Below are 19,365 nucleotides of genomic sequence, written 5' to 3'. Positions count from 1 at the left end.
CAAGACGGACGGGTAGTTGGAGCACGGCCGCTTCAACTGCCTTTAATCAAACCCTAAAGAAATTGGATTTAAATGTTTTGTGATTGTTGTACAAATTATATTTGAGACGAAAAATTTTATAGGAACAACAAACTGACCTGAGCTTCTACACTTCTGGTCACGGAATGTCCTAAGAGACACAGTTGATTTTGGAAATGGACAAATGGGCCGGATCATTTGTTGGTTTTTGTCCATCCAGCCATGAATGTAAATGGTTGTCCACCAGTCCATATAGTTATTACACAGGTTCGCTGATACTACTACTACTATATTATACAGATACTGATCCGTTATGTTATAGATGTGATTGTTTCTGACTGTTTTGCAGCTAAAATTGTGATCTCATTTAGCAGGACACGGCCACTGGAGACGTGACTTTATTTTCCAATTGTTCAAAATTGTTTCAAAATCATGAAAAAAATCATGTAAAAAAAAAAAAAAAAAAAAACACGAATGCAAGACGTTGAGAGAAAAACAACAGCCAAAAGGCGCCATAAGACACTTTTGCACGAGTCAACACACATCGGGTTGAAGAAATAACTTTTAGTTGACAATCATGGACAAAACACAAACAGGTGTATCCGTGAGGACGTAATCTCAGCATTTTGTCCAAATAATTCCAGCCAACTTAAAGCAAAAAGTGTCTTCAAAAAGGTCCTCATTTCAGTCTGTCAAGCTAATAATGAGCGCCACGCAGCCAGGCGTCCATTCTGACGTCAAGTGACCAAAGTAGTCCAGTAGTGCGCGTCTTTTCAAAGCATTGTCCGCGCCACGTATCTCAGGAGGCCTCCGTGCTGGAGAAGGATGACGTCCAACTCGTTGTCCAATTCGGCCGTCACCACAAAACTTTTGCCGTCGCTCGTCTGAAACAAAACAACCACAACATGACGATAAGCGCTATTGAAACGCAGAAAATGGATGAACAGTAACAGAGTAAGGGCCAGACGATTATATCGCTTCAAAATATTACTAACATTGGCCAACAAATTTTAAAATCAGAAATCAAGTCGGGGGTCGGGGGCGCTGATTCCAAATCTACCTCATAGCTATAAATGACAGTGCATGGTCAAATCCGTATTGCGCAAGCTTCTATAGGTCAAAGTTCAAAATGGAAAATATCTCAAAAACCTGCCAGACAAAAAAAGTCAAGACATTTTTTTTTTTTTTTTAAATCAACATCAGACACTCATAAAGCTATGTCTGGTTAAAATTTGCTGTTGACCAGTGTTATCAAATGTTTATTTTCTGCCAAAAATCGGGATTGGCACCGTCCTGAAAAAAAAATCTCCTCAGTCGGCCGGGCCCTAGGCCCAAGTGTGAAAGTGCGCGAGGGTGGCGTCCTGCCTTGACGGTGATCTGCTGGCCGGGCGCGAGGCGCGGCGGCAGGCTGACGCTGAACCTCTCGGTGCCGGCCAGCTCCAGCGTGTCGGCGTTTTGCTGGGGCGCGAACTGCAGAGGCAGGATGCCCACGCCCACCAGCTGCTTCTTGTGCAGACGCTCGAAGCTCTCGGCGATGACGGCGCGGACGCCCTGCGGGAGGACGCGCAAACGTCAACACGTGACCGGCATCACCTTTGGCACTTTTTCCTTTCAAATTGGAATTACAGTTGAACATGTTGCTTGGTTTTGTTAAATACATGGAAAGGGCGCCTTGAAAAAAGTCAAATATCGCTGCCGTCGCGCCAAAAACTCTTAAGTCACATTTTGCTGAATTTCATATTTTCAAAAAAAAAAACTGGACTATTGGTCAGTCACACACAGGTGGGTGTTATTTTGACACATTATTGACCAATCTTAAAGTGTTCAAAATGGCTTGCTCTCTTTTACGATGCTAATGGATGAACAAACTTGCTATTTTGGGGATCTCCTGAAAAGTGACCATTTTGGAGGTACAAGGTTTTGGCCCAGCGCAAGCGATATGCATTTTAAATCGAAATATTGAGAAAAAACTAACTTGCAACTAGATTTTTTTTTTTAAGTTGAGTAGGGTTCCAAAATAACTGATGTTATCACTTTTTGGCACTCTATCATAAGGAACACAATTAGCTAGTTAGCCTCATTAGTTAGCCTAGCAAAGGGCTTGTTAAAATTATTGACGACTTTCTGTCCATACCCAACCACCACCAGTGTTTCCATCATCAAAAGTGGAGAAGAATGCAAAAAAAGAAAAGATCGGCCTCACTTTTTGCCACCCTTCCATTGGTGTACCAGAGTTCTCCGAAACCCAAAGCCAAACCCATTTACGTTCGCGCCACCATGTTGGGTGCATCCTATTGTATCCAAAATGCAATCAGGTACCAGTAGATAAGGTCCTTTGGCCACCCAATCGCGGGAATTTCCCGAGCCGTAGTCCTTCCCGGCCAGGATGATGAGCGGAACGCCGTCCCTCTGATAGCGCTCGGCCGCTTCAAACACGTCCAGCTGGGTGCCGGGAAGAGAAGGAAAACGTTAGCAAAAAAGTGTTCACGCTCACAACGCGAGCGCCTCCCTTCAAGAGAAAGTCGAGGTCAACATTGAGCTTGTACTGCCACCTGCTGTGGACTGCAAATGACATCACAGTGGATTAAGGGGGCGGCAAGCCACGGCTCACCGGGTTCTGGCGTTGGCAAGCCGAGCCCTTTGGCCACTGTGATGTCACTTCCGCTTTCAAAAAAAGGCTCATTTTACAGACGACAAACGGTGGCGGCGACTTTCTGAGGAATATTTCATTTTCATGGCCGAAAGAATGCCCTGAGTGTGCTCCACTGTCGCATCCGACCCACCGTAGGGCACTTCCTTGACACTAAGAAGCCAACAGATGGCGCCAAAGCGCGACTGTAATTGCCGGAGGAGGAAAACAGAAACTCTCTCAGTGAACTTGAAAACTGGATTTTAATTTTTGGGTGGTTTATCGGGGTTGTTTAAAGAACATTTGGGGTTTAAAAAAAAAAAAAAAGTTCTATGCATTCATAATGGGTTTGTCGACCTCTGTGAATATCGGGGGGTTGACACTGTTTGTCAAATCAATTTTTCCCATTGAAATCAATTGAAGTACCATCAATCCGTTGCAACCCGCCCCAACAACACCATTTTTAAAATTAAGTTTTTATAAAGAAAAACTGCAATGTATTGTATAAAAACAGAAAAAAAAAACATGTGTACCTTTTAAGGGGCGTGGCCTAATGAGTGCCATCAGAGTCACTCCTTGTGAGTGTTTTCATTTTCATTTGTCTTGTTCAAAAAATGACTGAAAGCGCTAATGTGGCACTCCTTGCCCACATGCGAGGGCATCCAGTATCTTCACCGCTCCATTTTATTTATTTTATTTTATTTTTTTTCCATTTCACTGGCGATGTCTCGCAACGGGAAAACCTGCTAACGTTGTGCGCTCACCGCTTGCCCCGAGGGAACGTGGAGCGTTTTGGGCCCGGCTTTGCCCACCAGTCGATTTTGGAGCTTGATGCTGGCGAACGTGCCCCTGGTCATCACGGCGTCGTTGCCCCGCCGAGAGCCGTAAGAGTTGAACTCCCGAGGAGTCAGCCTACAGGACGGCACAATACGGAGATGGATCGGACGATCGTTGCGTGAAAGGCTTTTTTTTTTTTTTTTTGTTTCGCTCTATCGGCGTCATCAAGGCACCTTTTGCTGAGCAGGTACTTGGCGGCGGCGCTGACCCGGGCGATGCTGCCCGCGGGCGAGATGTGGTCGGTGGTCACCTTGTCGCCCAGGAACAGCAAAGCGTGGGCGTTGTCTATGGACTGAGGGGGCGGGACTTCTTTACTCTTGAGACACAAGCAGAGGAGAGGTGTCACAGGCGTGCTTTTGGTTTTTCAGCGCACGGCTTGGCGAGGGGCCGCCCTTACTAATTTGCTGAAGAACGACGGCGAGCGGATGTACGTGGACTTGGCGTCCCAGGGGAAGACGACAGACTCGGGACACTCCACGTTGCTCCAAAACGTGTTCCCTTTCTGGAAAGACGAGGAGGGAGGAAGCCGGCGGTTAACCCTCTTGCAACCAATATAGAAGAAGGTCACATTTTAGGCTCTGAAAATGTCTAATCTGAAGAAATACATAAAGCCTAGCTGTGAAGCGATACCTTTGCACCATATCGATGAAGGTAAGTTTGTTATCATGAGCTGATGTAGTATTTTTTGTCACTCACGTCATGCTATCAAAACAACGAGAACACCTTTTGATCGCTTAAAAGTTGAGCCAACAATATGTAGTTCTTAAACGCTACTTCTAAACCCTAGCCCTAGTTTGAAACCCTACTATGAAACCCTTAACCCTAGTTGGAAACCCTAACCCTAGTTTGAAACCTTAGTTGGAAACCCTAACTCTAGTTTGAAAACCTAGTTTGAAACCCTAACCCTAGTTTGAAACGCTAGTGGGAAACCCTAACCCTAGTTTGAAACCCTACTTTGAAACCCTAACCCTAGTTGGAAACCCTAACCCTAGTTTGAAACCCTAGTTGGAAACCCTAACCCTAATTTGAAACCTTAGTTGGAAAACCTAACCCTAGTTTGAAACCCTAGTTGGGAACCCAAACCCTAGTTTGAAACCCTAGTTGGAAACCCTAACCCTAGTTTGAAACCCTACTTTGAAACCCTAACCCTAGCTGGAAACCCTAACCCTAGTTTGAAACCCTAGTTGGAAACCCTAACCCTAATTTGAAACCCTAGTTGGACACCCTAACCCTAGTTTGAAACCCTACTTTGAAAACCCTAACCCTAGTTTGAAACCCTAGTTGGAAACCCTAACCCTAGTTTGAAACCCTAGTTTGAAACCCTAACCCTAGTTTGAAACCCTAGTTTGAAACCCTAACCCTAGTTTGAAACCCTACTTTGAAAACCTAACCCTAGTTGGAAACCCTAACCCTAGTTTGAAACCCTAATTGGAAACCCTAACCCTAGTTTGAAACCCTACTTTGAAAACCCTAACCCTAGTTTGAAACCCTAGTTGGAAACCCTAACCCTAGTTTGAAACCCTACTTTGAAAACCCTAACCCTAGTTTGAAACCCTAGTTGGAAACCCTAACCCTAGTTTGAAACCCTAGTTTGAAACCCTAACCCTAATTTGAAACCCTAGTTGGAAACCCTAACCCTAGTTTGAAACCCTAGTTTGAAACCCTAACCCTAGTTTGAAACCCTACTTTGAAAACCTAACCCTAGTTGGAAACCCTAACCCTAGTTTGAAACCCTAATTGGAAACCCTAACCCTAGTTTGAAACCCTACTTTGAAAACCCTAACCCTAGTTTGAAACCCTAGTTGGAAACCCTAACCCTAGTTTGAAACCCTAGTTTGAAACCCTAACCCTAATTTGAAACCCTAGTTGGAAACCCTAACCCTAGTTTGAAACCCTAGTTGGACACCCTAACCCTAGTTTGAAACCCTAACCCTAGTTTGAAACCCTAACCCTAGTTTGAAACCCTAACCCTAGTTTGAAACCCTACTTTGAAAACCCTAACCGTAGTTGGAAACCCTAACCCTAGTTTGAAACCCTAGTTGGACACCCTAACCCTAGTTTGAAACCCTAACCCTAGTTTGAAACCCTAATTGGAAACCCTAACCCTAGTTTGAAACCCTACTTTGAAAACCCTAACCGTAGTTGGAAACCCTAACCCTAGTTTGAAACCCTAGTTGGAAACCCTAACCCTAGTTTGAAACCCTACTTTGAAAACCCTAACCCTAGTTTGAAACCCTAACCCTAATTTGAAACCCTAGTTTGAAACCCTAACCCTAATTTGAAATCCTAGTTGGAAACCCTAACCCTAGTTTGAAACCCTAGTTGGACACCCTAACCCTAATTTGAAACCCTAGTTGGAAACCCTAACCCTAGTTTGAAACCCTAGTTGGACACCCTAACCCTAGTTTGAAACCCTAACCCTAGTTTGAAACCCTAATTGGAAACCCTAACCCTAGTTTGAAACCCTACTTTGAAAACCCTAACCGTAGTTGGAAACCCTAACCCTAGTTTGAAACCCTAGTTGGAAACCCTAACCCTAGTTTGAAACCCTACTTTGAAAACCCTAACCCTAGTTTGAAACCCTAACCCTAATTTGAAACCCTAGTTTGAAACCCTAACCCTAATTTGAAATCCTAGTTGGAAACCCTAACCCTAGTTTGAAACCCTAGTTGGACACCCTAACCCTAATTTGAAACCCTAGTTGGAAACCCTAACCCTAGTTTGAAACCCTAGTTGGACACCCTAACCCTAGTTTGAAACCCTAACCCTAGTTTGAAACCCTAATTGGAAACCCTAACCCTAGTTTGAAACCCTACTTTGAAAACCCTAACCGTAGTTGGAAACCCTAACCCTAGTTTGAAACCCTAGTTGGAAACCCTAACCCTAGTTTGAAACCCTACTTTGAAAACCCTAACCCTAGTTTGAAACCCTAACCCTAATTTGAAACCCTAGTTTGAAACCCTAACCCTAATTTGAAATCCTAGTTGGAAACCCTAACCCTAGTTTGAAACCCTAGTTGGACACCCTAACCCTAATTTGAAACCCTAGTTGGAAACCCTAACCCTAGTTTGAAACCCTAGTTGGACACCCTAACCCTAGTTTGAAACCCTAACCCTAATTTGAAACCCTAGTTGGAAACCCTAACCCTAGTTTGAAACCCTAGTTGGAAACCCTAACCCTAGTTTGAAACCCTACTTTGAAAACCCTAACCCTAGTTTGAAACCCTAACCCTAATTTGAAACCCTAGTTTGAAACCCTAACCCTAGTTTGAAACCCTAGTTGGACACCCTAACCCTAATTTGAAACCCTAGTTGGAAACCCTAACCCTAGTTTGAAACCCTAGTTGGACACCCTAACCCTAGTTTGAAACCCTAACCCTAATTTGAAACCCTAGTTGGAAACCCTAACCCTAGTTTGAAACCCTAGTTGGAAACCCTAACCCTAGTTTGAAACCCTACTTTGAAAACCCTAACCCTAGTTTGAAACCCTAACCCTAATTTGAAACCCTAGTTTGAAACCCTAACCCTAGTTTGAAACCCTAGTTGGACACCCTAACCCTAATTTGAAACCCTAGTTGGAAACCCTAACCCTAGTTTGAAACCCTAGTTGGACACCCTAACCCTAGTTTGAAACCCTAACCCTAATTTGAAACCCTAGTTGGAAACCCTAACCCTAGTTTGAAACCCTAGTTGGACACCCTAACCCTAGTTTGAAACCCTAACCCTAGTTTGAAACCCTAATTGGAAACCCTAACCCTAGTTTGAAACCCTACTTTGAAAACCCTAACCCTAGTTTGAAACCCTAGTTGGAAACCCTAACCCTAGTTTGAAACCCTAACCCTAGTTTGAAGCCCTAACCCTAGTTTGAAACCCTAACCCTAGTTGGAAACCCTAACCCTAGTTTGAAACCCTAATTGGAAACCCTAACCCTAGTTTTAAACCCTAACCCTAGTTTTAAACCCTAACCCTAGTTTGAAGCCCTAACCCTAGTTTGAAACCCTAACCCTAGTTTGAAACCCTACTTGGAAACCCTAACCCTAGTTTTAAACCCTAACCCTAGTTTTAAACCCTAACCCTTGTTTGAAACCCTACTTTGAAACTTAGTTCCAAACCCTAACCCCAGTTTGAAATCTAGCTGGAAACCCTAACCTTAGTTTTAAACAACACACGTGTAACGTGAATTTTTTTCTACTTAGAGAACTATGTTAGCTCATAAAAGAGGAAAACTAGTTGTGTGCTGGTAAGTTTTTGTTATCTTAACAAAACAGATATTCCGTGAGAATGAAAAAAAAACATTTTCGTAAAAAACTTTTTTACTTGATTGGTCGTTACCCTGAGCAACTGTGATGTCATATTTTCAAAGTCTGCACTTTTTTACTAGAGAAATTTGTTTTGATGTATTCACGTTTTGCAAAAGGGACATTTCTCCAAGAGGAAAAAAATATTTAGTTTCCATTATTTCTGTGTAAGTTGATGCACTTTTATACTGAGAAACAATAACTTGCTGTTTTTTAGTTGTCTTCGTATCAGGAGAAATAAAGCCAATCCCGGGAGCACAACGGCAATTAGGACGTAAAACAACTGTTTCGGGTTTTGTATTCTGTTCGTCCTGACCTCCATCCTCGCCTTGAGATCCTGAAAGACGGAGGAGATGACGGCGTCCTCCTCCGTCCGTTGCACCTCCTCCCTGGACGGCCAGATGTCGGCAAGGTACAACTCCCTCCCGTCCGAAGTCACCCCCAAAGGTTCTTTTTCAAAGTCGATGCCGACGGTGCCCGCGATGGCGTACGCCACCACGAAGGGCGGCGAGGCCAAGTAGTTGGCCCGTATGCAGTCGCAGAGGCGGCCCTCGAAGTGCCTGTTGCCAGAGAGGACGCCGCACGCCACCAGGTCGCCCTGGAACAATTGCCCAAGGTGTCGTAGTTGGTCAAAATGTATCATTTCACTTCAATTTGATAAAAACAACAACAACAAAAAAAAACAAGTCACCTGTTTGATGGCGTCCACTACGCTTTCTGGCAAGGGCGCCGTGTTTCCGACGCAGGTGGCGCAGCCGTAGCCGATCACCTCAAAGCTTGAGTGGAAAATAAAAATATACGCCAATATGAATATGTTGTAATATTATAGACACCCAAAATAAATCCATGTTTTACAGGCGGTGGTCGTTTATGACAGAGTTCTGTTTCAATGTGTTGCACTCCCAACCACGAAAAAATGTTCAAACACACAAATCCAAAATAAAAGACATGACAATCTTTTCATGACCCTCATGGAGGAAATTCAGTTCAATTCATTTCCAAACATTTCAAGGAGCATCGGAGGGGATGCTCGAGCTGTTAAATCGACTGACTCCAGGATCCTGACATCGCTCGAAACGCCGCGTTTGTGATTTTCCGCTTAGTTTAGCGTATTTTTTGTCAGACCTTTTTCATAGTTTGGCTGCTCCTGCGACTTGTGATTTGTATCTATGGAAATTTGAGCTTGGACTGGCACCCAAAATGCTCCTTCCCTAATCGCGTTGACTTTTTGCGCATTAGCGCCACCTTGCCTCCATTGGCGGTAATGCGCCAAAACTATTTGCCAGCTGTCAAAAGACACAAGAAATGGAAGTAGTCGTAGTGGAAGAAGACGGAGTCGTCATACATTACTGCCGTTAGCATGCTAAAGGTAGCGGTGCGCTAATTCACCAAAAGTATACGCCAACCAACCACCAAATTAAAGTAGAAGACGAACAAGAACTGCAGTCATGGCATTAACGATCGACTATTTACAGCGGCGACAGGCGCAGTTGGCTACCAGGATTCTACCTTTGCGACGTGGGATTTGAGTTAAGCAAAGTCATTTCAAACTAAAAAGGAAAAACCTTTACGGAATTTGAAGCGGCACTCCTTTTTTTGGGGGGGCCCTCTGAATAACCCAACAGCACATATGAACGCTCTGAGTTTCTGAACGGCGGTGATGTGCGCTCGGAACGACGACTTTGGCTAAGAGTCCAAGCGCTACTGTTCTTTGTCTCAATTTCTGTAAATGACTTTCCCAGACAACATGCGACTTACAGTACACTCCAAAGCGACATGTTTTTTTTTTTTTTTCCTTCTTCATGATGCATTTTTTTTTTTAACCGGCAATACTTAAACTGGATCGACAAATACTCCCCAAAATATGTTCCGCATCATATTACTTTCTTTACCTTTTCTTTGATGTATTTATTTGTATCTTTGAACTTCTCGCGCCACAGCGCAAGCTAGCACCGAGCACATCCCGTACCACTACTTGGCGCACGGCCGCCATATTTGACAAATGGTTACCCCAGCCGGCTGAAGTAGGGCAGCACCCCGCTGGCGTTGAGGTAGTGCGTGGCCATGCCGCTCCCCGGCGCCAGGCTGGTCCGGATGTACGGCTTGACCACAAGCCCCGCCTCCACGGCCTTCTTGGCCAGCAAGCCTGGCACACACGCGGCAACATTCAGTCGCGGACCGGGCCAAATCGCAAAAAAAAAAAAAAAAAAGCTTTCACGTCTTGACACTTGAACATCACAAACCATCATCGGCGCTTGTTCTTTTGAGTCGCCGCTTACCTGCCGTCAGCATGACGGAGGGGTTGCAGTTGTTGGTGCAGCTGATCACCGCGGCGATGACCACCGAGCCGTGGGCCAGGTGGTACTCGCGGCCGGCGTGCAGGAAGGGAACGCGGACGCCCTGCTTGTCCCTGGCGATGTTGAAGCCTCTGGGGCCCAGCTGAGAGGCGAGGCGTCAGATGCGATGATGTCATCGGCGTGACAGAGGGAAGGAGGGTTTTTTTTTTGTTTTTTTTGGGTTTTTTTTACCTTCTCGTCCAGGCAACTCTGAAATCCTTCTTTCATGCTGCAGACGGCCACGCGGTCCTGCGGCCGCTTGGGCCCGCTGACGTGCGGCACCATGGAGCTCAGGTTGATTTCGATCACCTGCGCACAAACGCAAGGGCGCAAAAGTGGTCAAACTTGGGAGTGTTAAGTCGAAATATATGCTCCAAAAGTCAAGATTCTGCTTCTATTCACGTTACGCCTTGAACGTAAGGACGAGCATTCTATTCCACGATTTGTTTCATTACTTGAAATGTTTTTTCCTATGACCGCTTGACTAAAATTAGTGCTGGGTAACGAGGCCCGGTAACGTCTTAAGAGAAATTACTCAAAAGTAATATTGACAATGTTGCTGTAGTTGCAAGACAAGTCCATTTATTAAAAAATGAAGTGGTGTTAACTGTAATATTTTTGTTTTGGCGCTTTTCCAAGACAACATGAATACTGATAAGAGTAGCATTAATGTAGCGGATCGCAGCAGTGTAGTTAAAAGCTTAAAGGGAAGTCACGTCCAAAATGTTCTCTCCCAAAATATGTTCTATGAAGCCCCACTAGTCCAAAGACAGCATTCGGATTATTATTGCATTTGTGGAATATGAATTAATGGCATCTCAGGGGGCGGCCATTTTGCCATATATTGCCACTGAAAGTGACATCACAGTTCAGGGCTCAGGTCACGACCAATCACAACTCAGCTTGCCAACGGTTTCAGATTGGTTGACTAAAATGCTTTTATTCACTTTTTAAATTTTTTTTTTATTAAATCTCAGTCGTAATTGATTTATTGTAAATAGTTTTTACTTCCTCCTACTCCTGAGCATGTAAACTGTTCCAAATGATGAAATTTATTGCAATTTTTTTTATTCATCTTATTTTATACATTTGGGGTTTTTTTTCTGTTTATTGGTTCAAATAAAGCCACCAATCCATATCAATAAAGAAAACTATCTTTTTTAATTTGTTATTACATAATTAAGTCATTTAGTTTGAATATTATATTTACTAACATAAACAATTTTACACATTTTAAACGCGAATTTCTGCCCGTTCCTGCATAATGTTACAGTGGCTTGATTTTTTTTTATTTTTTATTTTAAATCCATTATGGCACCTTTGCCACACAGTGCTTGTGCGTCATTACCTCAGAATACTGGGGGTCTTCCGCGGGGTCCTCGTAGCTCCGAAAGAGCTTTACAGCCTTCAGATAAGACTCTAGTAACTCGAGCTTTTCTTGGGAAAAGTCTGGAACCAAATGGATGAAACCGGGTAAAAAAAAAAAAGCCGGCAGGCGGTGCGGAGAAACGTACAAAAACGGCGACTTGGTACTCACGTGTCTTTTTAAAGTGCTTGATGGTGACCCGGTCGACTGGGAAGAAGCTGACGGTGGCGTTGTACTCGGGGCACATGTTGGCAACGGTGGTGCGGTCCGGAGCCGAGAGTTGCGACACGCCGGGTCCGAAAAACTCCACAAACCTGCCGGCGATGGCGGCTTGCCGCAAGTGCTGCGCAACAAACGCAAGACGTGAGCGCGCGCGGAGAGGGACGCGCGCGCTCACAGCTCGGCCGAGCAGACGAGCGAGACCTTGGTGATACCGAGGACGACGTCGATGGAGGTGCTGAGCGGGTTGATGGAGCCCACCAGTTTGCAGCCCACCACCTGAGGAAGGGTCAGAGACACGGGCTGGCCCAACATCACCGCCTCCGACTCGATTCCGCCGACACCTAGCAAGCGTGGGGGGGGGGAAGCGACATTGCTCGTAAATGTTATTTTGCATGTTTTGATTTGCAATATTACGTGCGGTGTTCTCAATGCACGGAAACAAAAACTGGTCAAGCGGTGCCTCGAGGTACTAGTTTCATATGATAACTGCAAGCGGTATCAACGGTATTAAAATGACAGCTCTAAAATGACCTTTTTTAAACATATATTTGGGTAAATAAAAAGAGCATTTTTTTTTCCAGTGAACAAAATCTATTTTATTTGTAATATTTGTTTGAAACGCGCACTACGTATAAATGTTAACGTTCGTCTTCTGTTCTAATTTTTCTAACTAAGTCAAAAATCGCTGGTGAGCTATTTTTAGAACAGACCCGTGGGCTACTCATGTTGTCCTTGGGGCTAAACAAGTAGCCGCTGGCATCATTTATTTTGTTTTATTTTATTTAATTGAGGACAATTTACATTAATCAACAGATTAAAAAAAAAGAAATCTGTAGGCACAATGTCTCTTTGGTTTTGTTCTCGCCCTCCTCCTCCTCCATGGATAACTGCTCACCCCTCCCCACTCTGCTCACCGAGAAGGAGAGAAAAAAAAAGTTGATTGGAGGCAATTAGCTTCAAAGCGGGGGCTTGTTTACTCAACGCTGGGAGCGGACAATTTTTTAGACTTTAATCGACAGTAATCCCTCAAACCGGTAATCAGCCCCTGGCTACTCAACGAAAAAACATTTTGAATCAGGAAAATAGCACTCGATAATATTGTACTTTGTAAAAGCAAAGAGTTTTGATATAGTTATATCATTAAATACAATGTAATCAAATCCTACCACTTATCATGATTTAATGCTTCCGTTGAATTCATTTCGCTACTTGTTCTGGTGTGCCCACCATGGCCACTGGGGGCAGTATAAATACAGCGATAGAGGAAAAACGAAGAAGAAAGTGGCTCTTCTTTATGTGTCTGGATTCACATTGTCACTATTCTCAATAAGCCACAATGACATGTATCTTTTTGTGTGCGGAGGATAAAGAATGTATGCCTCTAAGTACGCTCTAAAAATAAGCCAGATCAAAAAGAAAATAACTTTTAGGAGTAGAAGTTGGGGCCCCAAGTGAAATTCCAGCGTTAGGTTAGATGTGTGTCAATAGAAATGTACACGTAAATATCCAAATATAGAAATTCCGATCACAATTGGGGCTGCAGTGCGACTCGCGTCCTTACCCCAGCCCAGGATGCCCAGGCCGTTGATCATGGTGGTGTGCGAATCGGTGCCCAACACACTGTCCGGGTAGATCAACCCGCCGCCAACTTGGATCACTCGGGACAGATACTCCAGATTGACTTGGTGGACGGCGCCGACGTCCGGGGGAACCACGTTCACATTCTTGAAGGCTTTTGAGCACCACTGTGTAGAAAGAAATACGCAAAGTTGTTCGGCGCCGTTTATTGCGCACCAGGGCGTTCGGACCTCGAGTGGGAACCTTAAAGAATTGAAGTCGCTCTTTATTTCTGCTCAGCTCCATTTCTTGATTCTTCACTGACGTGTCGCCTCTGTAGAAGGGGACATGTCCGATTTTTTTTGGTGAATTTGCCCATTTCGCTCCTTGTTAGAGAACAGCAAATTGTGCAAAAGGTTTTGTACCGCTCCGCTGTCTGTTGCAACATGCACATTTAAAGGTTTGGACTAATTCAAATCAGCTGGAAAAAGTTAGAATGCATCTGATGCTCTTCCTGAAATTTCACCCAGCCGAACAATAAATGCTTGAAATCATGTTGCTTCAAACACTTTCATTCTGTACGTTTGTTTTTATGGAGTACAAAAAAAAAAAAGCATAAAAAAAAAAAAACCCTCACATTTTATTTTTTTTATGGAGGTCTGGAATGGATTAATGGCTAAAAAAAAAAAAAAGAAAGTTTTAGCGAGTAGTGTAGACTCAAGTGAAGGGACTCACTCAGAAACCGGTTTCAAGTGGAAGGGGCAAAGTAGCGGCGTGTTCTCGATCTGCTGCACCGAGGCGTGAGGTGGCCCCCCCGTTGACGAAGGCGGCGGGTCGTTGCAGGCCGTTTTGCTACACGGGCCCCGCTGGCCTCCGCAGTGGGAGCCTCCTCGCGGAGGAGGCTTGGAAAGGGGCGGCCGGGAACCGCCTTCCCCCCCGCCGGGGTTTGGAGCGTTCTGTATGGCACTGTGGACACCAGGAGCCAAAAGTGAAGACGCGGACCACGTTAAGCTCCCAATACGAAATGTGGACGATTGGCAGGGACGGAAACGGAGTCCAAATGCTCCGGCAGAGAAACAGTGCGACGTGGCGGCAAGCCCACCATTTGCTGTAGTCTTTTTGCAGGCAGTGGTCCACAATGAGGTCTGTGGGGCATTTGGGGTTGACCAGCCCGGGGTCGACGCCGTGTTTGACTACGGCGTCCCTCATGGCTGCGAGGTCCACCATGGCAGGGATGCCACTAGTAGGTGGGAAGAAAAAAATAAATAAATACAATTTTTAAAAAAAAGCACAGAAACATTTGTAATGCTTAAAAGTGGCAGGTTATGGGACATTTTTTATTTATTTATTTTTTTTTTTTTTTAATTGCTTGCATACAAATAGTTGAGTCCCTGGAATGCCTGCCTACCTCTTAAGTGTGAAATAAATAAACCGAGTAAATTTTTACTTGCCCGCCTTTTGCTGAAAATGTGATGGTGAGCGAGTTGTTTTGAACTTCCAGCCTACTCTGACGTCAGAGTGGGGCTCATTTGCATAAATACCGCCACACCAATTTCCCTCTTATTTACTGTTCCTTACGCTAAGTATGTCTGATCATTCTTATGCTGTTTTAGTCTTTCGACATTCTCGCGTGACGTCCACCAACAGGCGGCTTTTTTTCCCGCAGGATCCGGTACGAACGAATGTGAAGTGAGCAGTTTAGCAGATAGTTAACAATTCTTTCAAAAAAAAAAAAAAGGTGCCTTCAAGCTGTTTGATGCCACTTCTGACTAAAAGTTTGTTTTCGAACTAAACATGGAACAAAGAAAATGACATGTTGGATATTTAAAACAAGTAAAGAACTTTGCCCTAGGAAAGCCCGCTTTGCTTAATGCGAACAGACAATGCAAAACGGCAGAAAGGGCCAAACGAATCATCGCAGTGTTATCAAGCGCGAAGCAACCAAAACGTGAGCACAAACTGTAACGCGTGCAGACAGGCAAGATCCTCTGAGAAAAACGACGAAAATATTACTGCAGCTTACTGAGGAGTTGTGACGACGTACGCATGACACTGCCCCCAGGTGGACACAATTACACTGAATGATGCACAGCCTGTTCCAAAATTTTCATTCGATTTATGTTACTTTGGTGTTTCTATAATACAATAAAGTGCTAGTTCATTTTAAACATTGTTTAAACATTGTTTAAAATGAACTAGCACTTTTAAAAAAAAGTTTTTGTTGAGTTTTAGGGGGAGGCAGAAGGGATTCACGACATTCCCGTTTAAGGAGGGCAGACAATTTGAGATGAGAGTGTTTTGAGTTAAGAGTGTGGCCATGTCTAAACTCCAATTTGTTAGACGCGAGTCAAAATGTTTTATTTTCTATTTTTATTCCGAAAAATTCATGGTGCAAGAATGACATACGGGATACTTTTATTGCGGTCGGACGTACAAACAGGTCCGATTTGAGGTGAACAGTCAAGAAAAAATGCGTCGAATGTCTCGGCTAAGATATTGATGAGCGCCAATATGCACGGTCAACTCACGTGAAGTCCTGCAGGAGGACCCGCGCTGGCAAGAAGGGCACCTCGGTGGAAGCCTGCTGCTCCTCCCAGTCCAAAATGTTCCGGACGTCTTCCTCTGTGACGTAAAAGCCGTCGCAGTTTCGGATGGCCGCCTCCAATAAGACGCGGATGGACAGAGGCAGCTTGACTTGAGGACGCAAAGAAAGACACGTTTTTTTGTTTTTTTTTTAAAAAGAAGCTCACAAGGCACCTATTTGACCATCACAATTTTTTTTTTTTGTCCGGGCTCACCATATCTTGGATCGTTTAATTTGTGCGGGTTGAAGAACTTGAGGCTTCCATCATCTGACAGCGGGTCGATTAAATGGCGATACGGGTGCTCTGCAAAAGGAGAACAAGACTTTAGAGTGGTATAAAAAAATAAAAATAAAAAAATGGATGGATGGATGGATGCTGTTATGAAAACGAATGTGACTCCCTTTAGCCACAGATAGATATTCTCTTCTGTGTACTGTGCCTTGCGAAAGTATTAGCCCCCCCCCCCAAGAACTTTTGGACCTTTTGCTACAGTTTCAGGTTCCAAACTTAATAGAAATAGAAAACGTGTTTTTTGTGTGTGAAGAATCATGAGCAAGTGAAGTGAAAGGAAATTTCTGCAATATTTTAAACTTTTTTTTTCCACATATTTCACATAAAAAGTAGGACTGGTGAAATGATTCACCCCCTTTTCTCTCAGTGCAGCCAATTGATTCCAGCATTTCCCTGATGATTTCTTAATGATCCAATGTTGACCTAAATGACTGATGATGAGAAATATAGAGTCCGCCCGTGTGTAATCGAGCCTCACTATAAATGTATGTGCTTTGTGACAGGCTCGGAGGTCTGTTAAAAGAACGCTGGGGAGAAAACAGCGTCATGAAAAGCAAGGCAACACACAAAGGCAGCTCAGAGATACTGCGGTGAAGACGTTTCAAGCGGGATTAAGATATAAATGGAGAGAGTATCGGAACATAAAGCAAAATCTACAACGGAATGGTCGAAATCTAAACATCTCCGGGTGTTTGACTGGCCGAGTAAAAGTTCAAGACTTGAATCCAATTGAGAATCGGAAAACTGCTGTTCACAAACACTCTCCGGCGGATCAACCTGAGCTGGAGATGTTTTGCATGGAAAAATGTCAGTATGTCAGTCTCAAGATGGAACTTGGGGCGTGTGTTTATGTAGAGAGGAGGGTGGCGCTGTAAATAAACGGAGCGCGAAAGAACATGAACCCAAGTGGTTTTCAGTGTTGTCAAACAAGTGAGTTGCTCGTTGTTTGTTCATTTTCTTTTGACATGGGATGAACTTCCACCGCAGCCTAAAAAGGAAGATGATGAAGTTATTTTTGGCAAGGCTCATTGGTGGCTCAGCGAGACATCACACACACTGCTCTGTTTCACGAGACTACCGGTCATATAAAAGATGAAATGTTAGGGATACTTTTGTAAAAAAAAAAAAAAAAAATTAATTAATTTAAAAAAAGTTAAGAAAATTGAGACCATTTGGATGCTGACTTTTTTTTTTCTTCTTCAACACACTACTGAGGTAGCCCATCGGAAGACACTCAAAAACAAGTCTCTTGTTTTTCTTTTTTCACCACATGTGATCAGGAGTGTACTTACAGGTGGCAAAGGCTGTAGTAAAAACAGTGCATCATGTTGGTCCCTCAAAAGCAAACGTGCGAGTCCATCTTATAAAACTAGTTAAGTGTGATTTGATAAGAGAAAAATGCTTACGCCAGGTTTGCCTTCTGATACAAACAGGTTCAGTCTGTTCCAGTCCAACAGATAACAATGTTGGGATGACATTACTTATAGTCAAAAACATTTGCACATTGTTTACAGTATGCCAGGAAGGGAGCCCGGTGGGAGGCGCTCACAGGGTCAACGGCGCTCCAAACATCGGCAAAAACATACTATTTCGCAAAAGCAAGGATTTATCCTCTGTGGTAACATTTGACCCGAGGTCTGTGCCTCCAATCTCTCTAATGCTAAACTATTACAATTGTGTACATACAGTAGGTAGGTTCTTCTATTTATATATATTCACTCTTATCTATTAGCATGACCAATTGACCAACTATTACACAAGTAGTGTGTTGTAGTTCATTGTGCATTGTTTACACTATTGTATTGTCTAATGCGTGGACTTGCTCAAGGACAATTAGACAGTTCAGCATATGAAAGCTTTTATTTTTCAGTACACGACAAAATGTGTCTTTTGGGGGGGGGCAGTAGGGGGTTGATGAGCAAAATAAAGAGATAATTATGAGAGAGAGAGATAAAATAGTCGTTCTATCTATGCATAAAACGCATACCACAGATGTACCGAACCGTGGACCCCAAACCGGTAAGATTACTTACCGTCCCACTATTTGCACTAAAATAAATCCGAAGCCACGGATGTAGCTTTGACAAGAAAAAATCCTTTACAAACTTAAAGGACCAGCCAAGCCATGCAGTTTGACTGCAAAACATGGTATGCTTTTTTTTTTCTTCTTCTTCTTAATAATAAAGAGGTCCCCACCCACATCAAAATGAAACACATATTACCACATTATAAATAAAGAGGGGGGGGGGACCATCAAAGTCGAGGGTTGTGGGGCATTGGGGAACAAAAGCATAATGTGTTTTTGAATCCGATCATTGGAATTTATTTTTCCTACAAGCGACGGTTGAAAAACAAAAACGAGTCCGAGTGCTAAGTTCAAATTGCCGATGAGTGACCAAATGAAACGACCTCCGATTAACAACACTGTGTAGGCGGTGGCGAGTGTTAGCTTACTAGCCTTATCATCAAGCCCATTTGCGAGTTATCGCGCAGCTGGTTGAACGACTGGTGGTGGAGATAAAGCACTCTCACCAAAAAAAAAGGCATACGACAGCGTAATTACTCAATAATTTGCAGTGAACTAAGTTAAGGTGAAGTACGGTGAGCGGCACTGGCTAATTTCAACACTCGCACGGCAACACCAAGCTGGCTGTGGTTTAAATAACATTCACCAGAGGCATGATCTCGTTTCAAACAAATGTAAATTGGAGCCGTGTGATTGGCGATGAGGGTGAGCGCAGGTGGCGACAAGATCGGGGCAGTACAAAAAGAATAAGAAGACTCCTCTTTACCTTGGCCCATTGACGTGAGCGCCATGATGACTTATGAAATCAACACGATTCATCCTCGCGATCCGGTGGCGACACCGAACGGACCAATCAAAGGCTGGGAGAATGCGGTCACGCCTACTGGCTTGACGCCTTCACAGTAAAAGTAAGTTGGAAAGGTCCTCGCTCCTTTAAAATAAAAGCAACGCGAAAACAAATGAAAAAGATTACAGTATTGGACTCGAGTACTCCATACACATTAGTACACCACAAACTCACGCTCATATAAACCTGTTACTGTAATTACAGTACACGCCAAATAAAAGTTCACCGTTTACAGTGTGAATGATTTATTCGGCAATCAAACACAGCACATGACAAATAAAACAGTACCCTTGATGGTTGAGCTCATTACCATTTTTAAAAATATAACAACAAATGAAATAATAAATGGACTGT

At 43.7% G+C, this 19,365-nt stretch overlaps 1 protein-coding gene across 1 annotated transcript; it reads right to left on the bottom strand.

The window, feature by feature from the left end:
• Window positions 1-399: 399 nt before the first annotated feature.
• Window positions 400-19,088, bottom strand: ireb2 (iron-responsive element binding protein 2). The gene is made up of 21 exons (XM_086028060.1): window positions 18,931-19,088; window positions 16,061-16,150; window positions 15,791-15,956; window positions 14,365-14,502; window positions 13,998-14,228; window positions 13,527-13,596; window positions 13,267-13,450; window positions 11,907-12,046; window positions 11,655-11,826; window positions 11,466-11,566; window positions 10,310-10,426; window positions 10,061-10,220; window positions 9,792-9,927; window positions 8,473-8,557; window positions 8,098-8,379; window positions 3,882-3,986; window positions 3,658-3,800; window positions 3,412-3,559; window positions 2,338-2,460; window positions 1,384-1,569; window positions 400-902 (listed from the first exon to the last, which is right to left on the bottom strand). Exons 1-21 carry the CDS (start codon window positions 18,953-18,955, stop codon window positions 792-794), a joined length of 2,913 nt encoding a protein of 970 aa, XP_085884186.1. The 5' UTR covers window positions 18,956-19,088; the 3' UTR covers window positions 400-791.
• Between the last annotated feature and the right edge of the window lie 277 nt (window positions 19,089-19,365).

The sequence above is a fragment of the Filicampus tigris genome, chromosome 4 (genome assembly GCF_054856515.1).
Source record: "Filicampus tigris isolate MCC_2025a chromosome 4, RoL_Ftig_1.0, whole genome shotgun sequence".
NCBI lineage: Eukaryota > Metazoa > Chordata > Actinopteri > Syngnathiformes > Syngnathidae > Filicampus > Filicampus tigris.
Note: the sequence above shows the minus strand (reverse complement) of the source record. Positions and strands in the feature narration are given on the sequence as shown.

Coding starts and splice junctions, on each gene's coding strand:
- ireb2 (XM_086028060.1), bottom strand. CDS start 18,955: ATGGCGCTCACGTCAATGGGCCAAG. Junction 12,047..13,266: donor CCTGGGCATCCTGGGCTGGG/GTAAGGACGCGA, acceptor CACGCTTGCTAG/GTGTCGGCGGAATCGAGTCG. Junction 3,801..3,881: donor CGTCGTTCTTCAGCAAATTA/GTAAGGGCGGCC, acceptor TTGTGTCTCAAG/AGTAAAGAAGTCCCGCCCCC.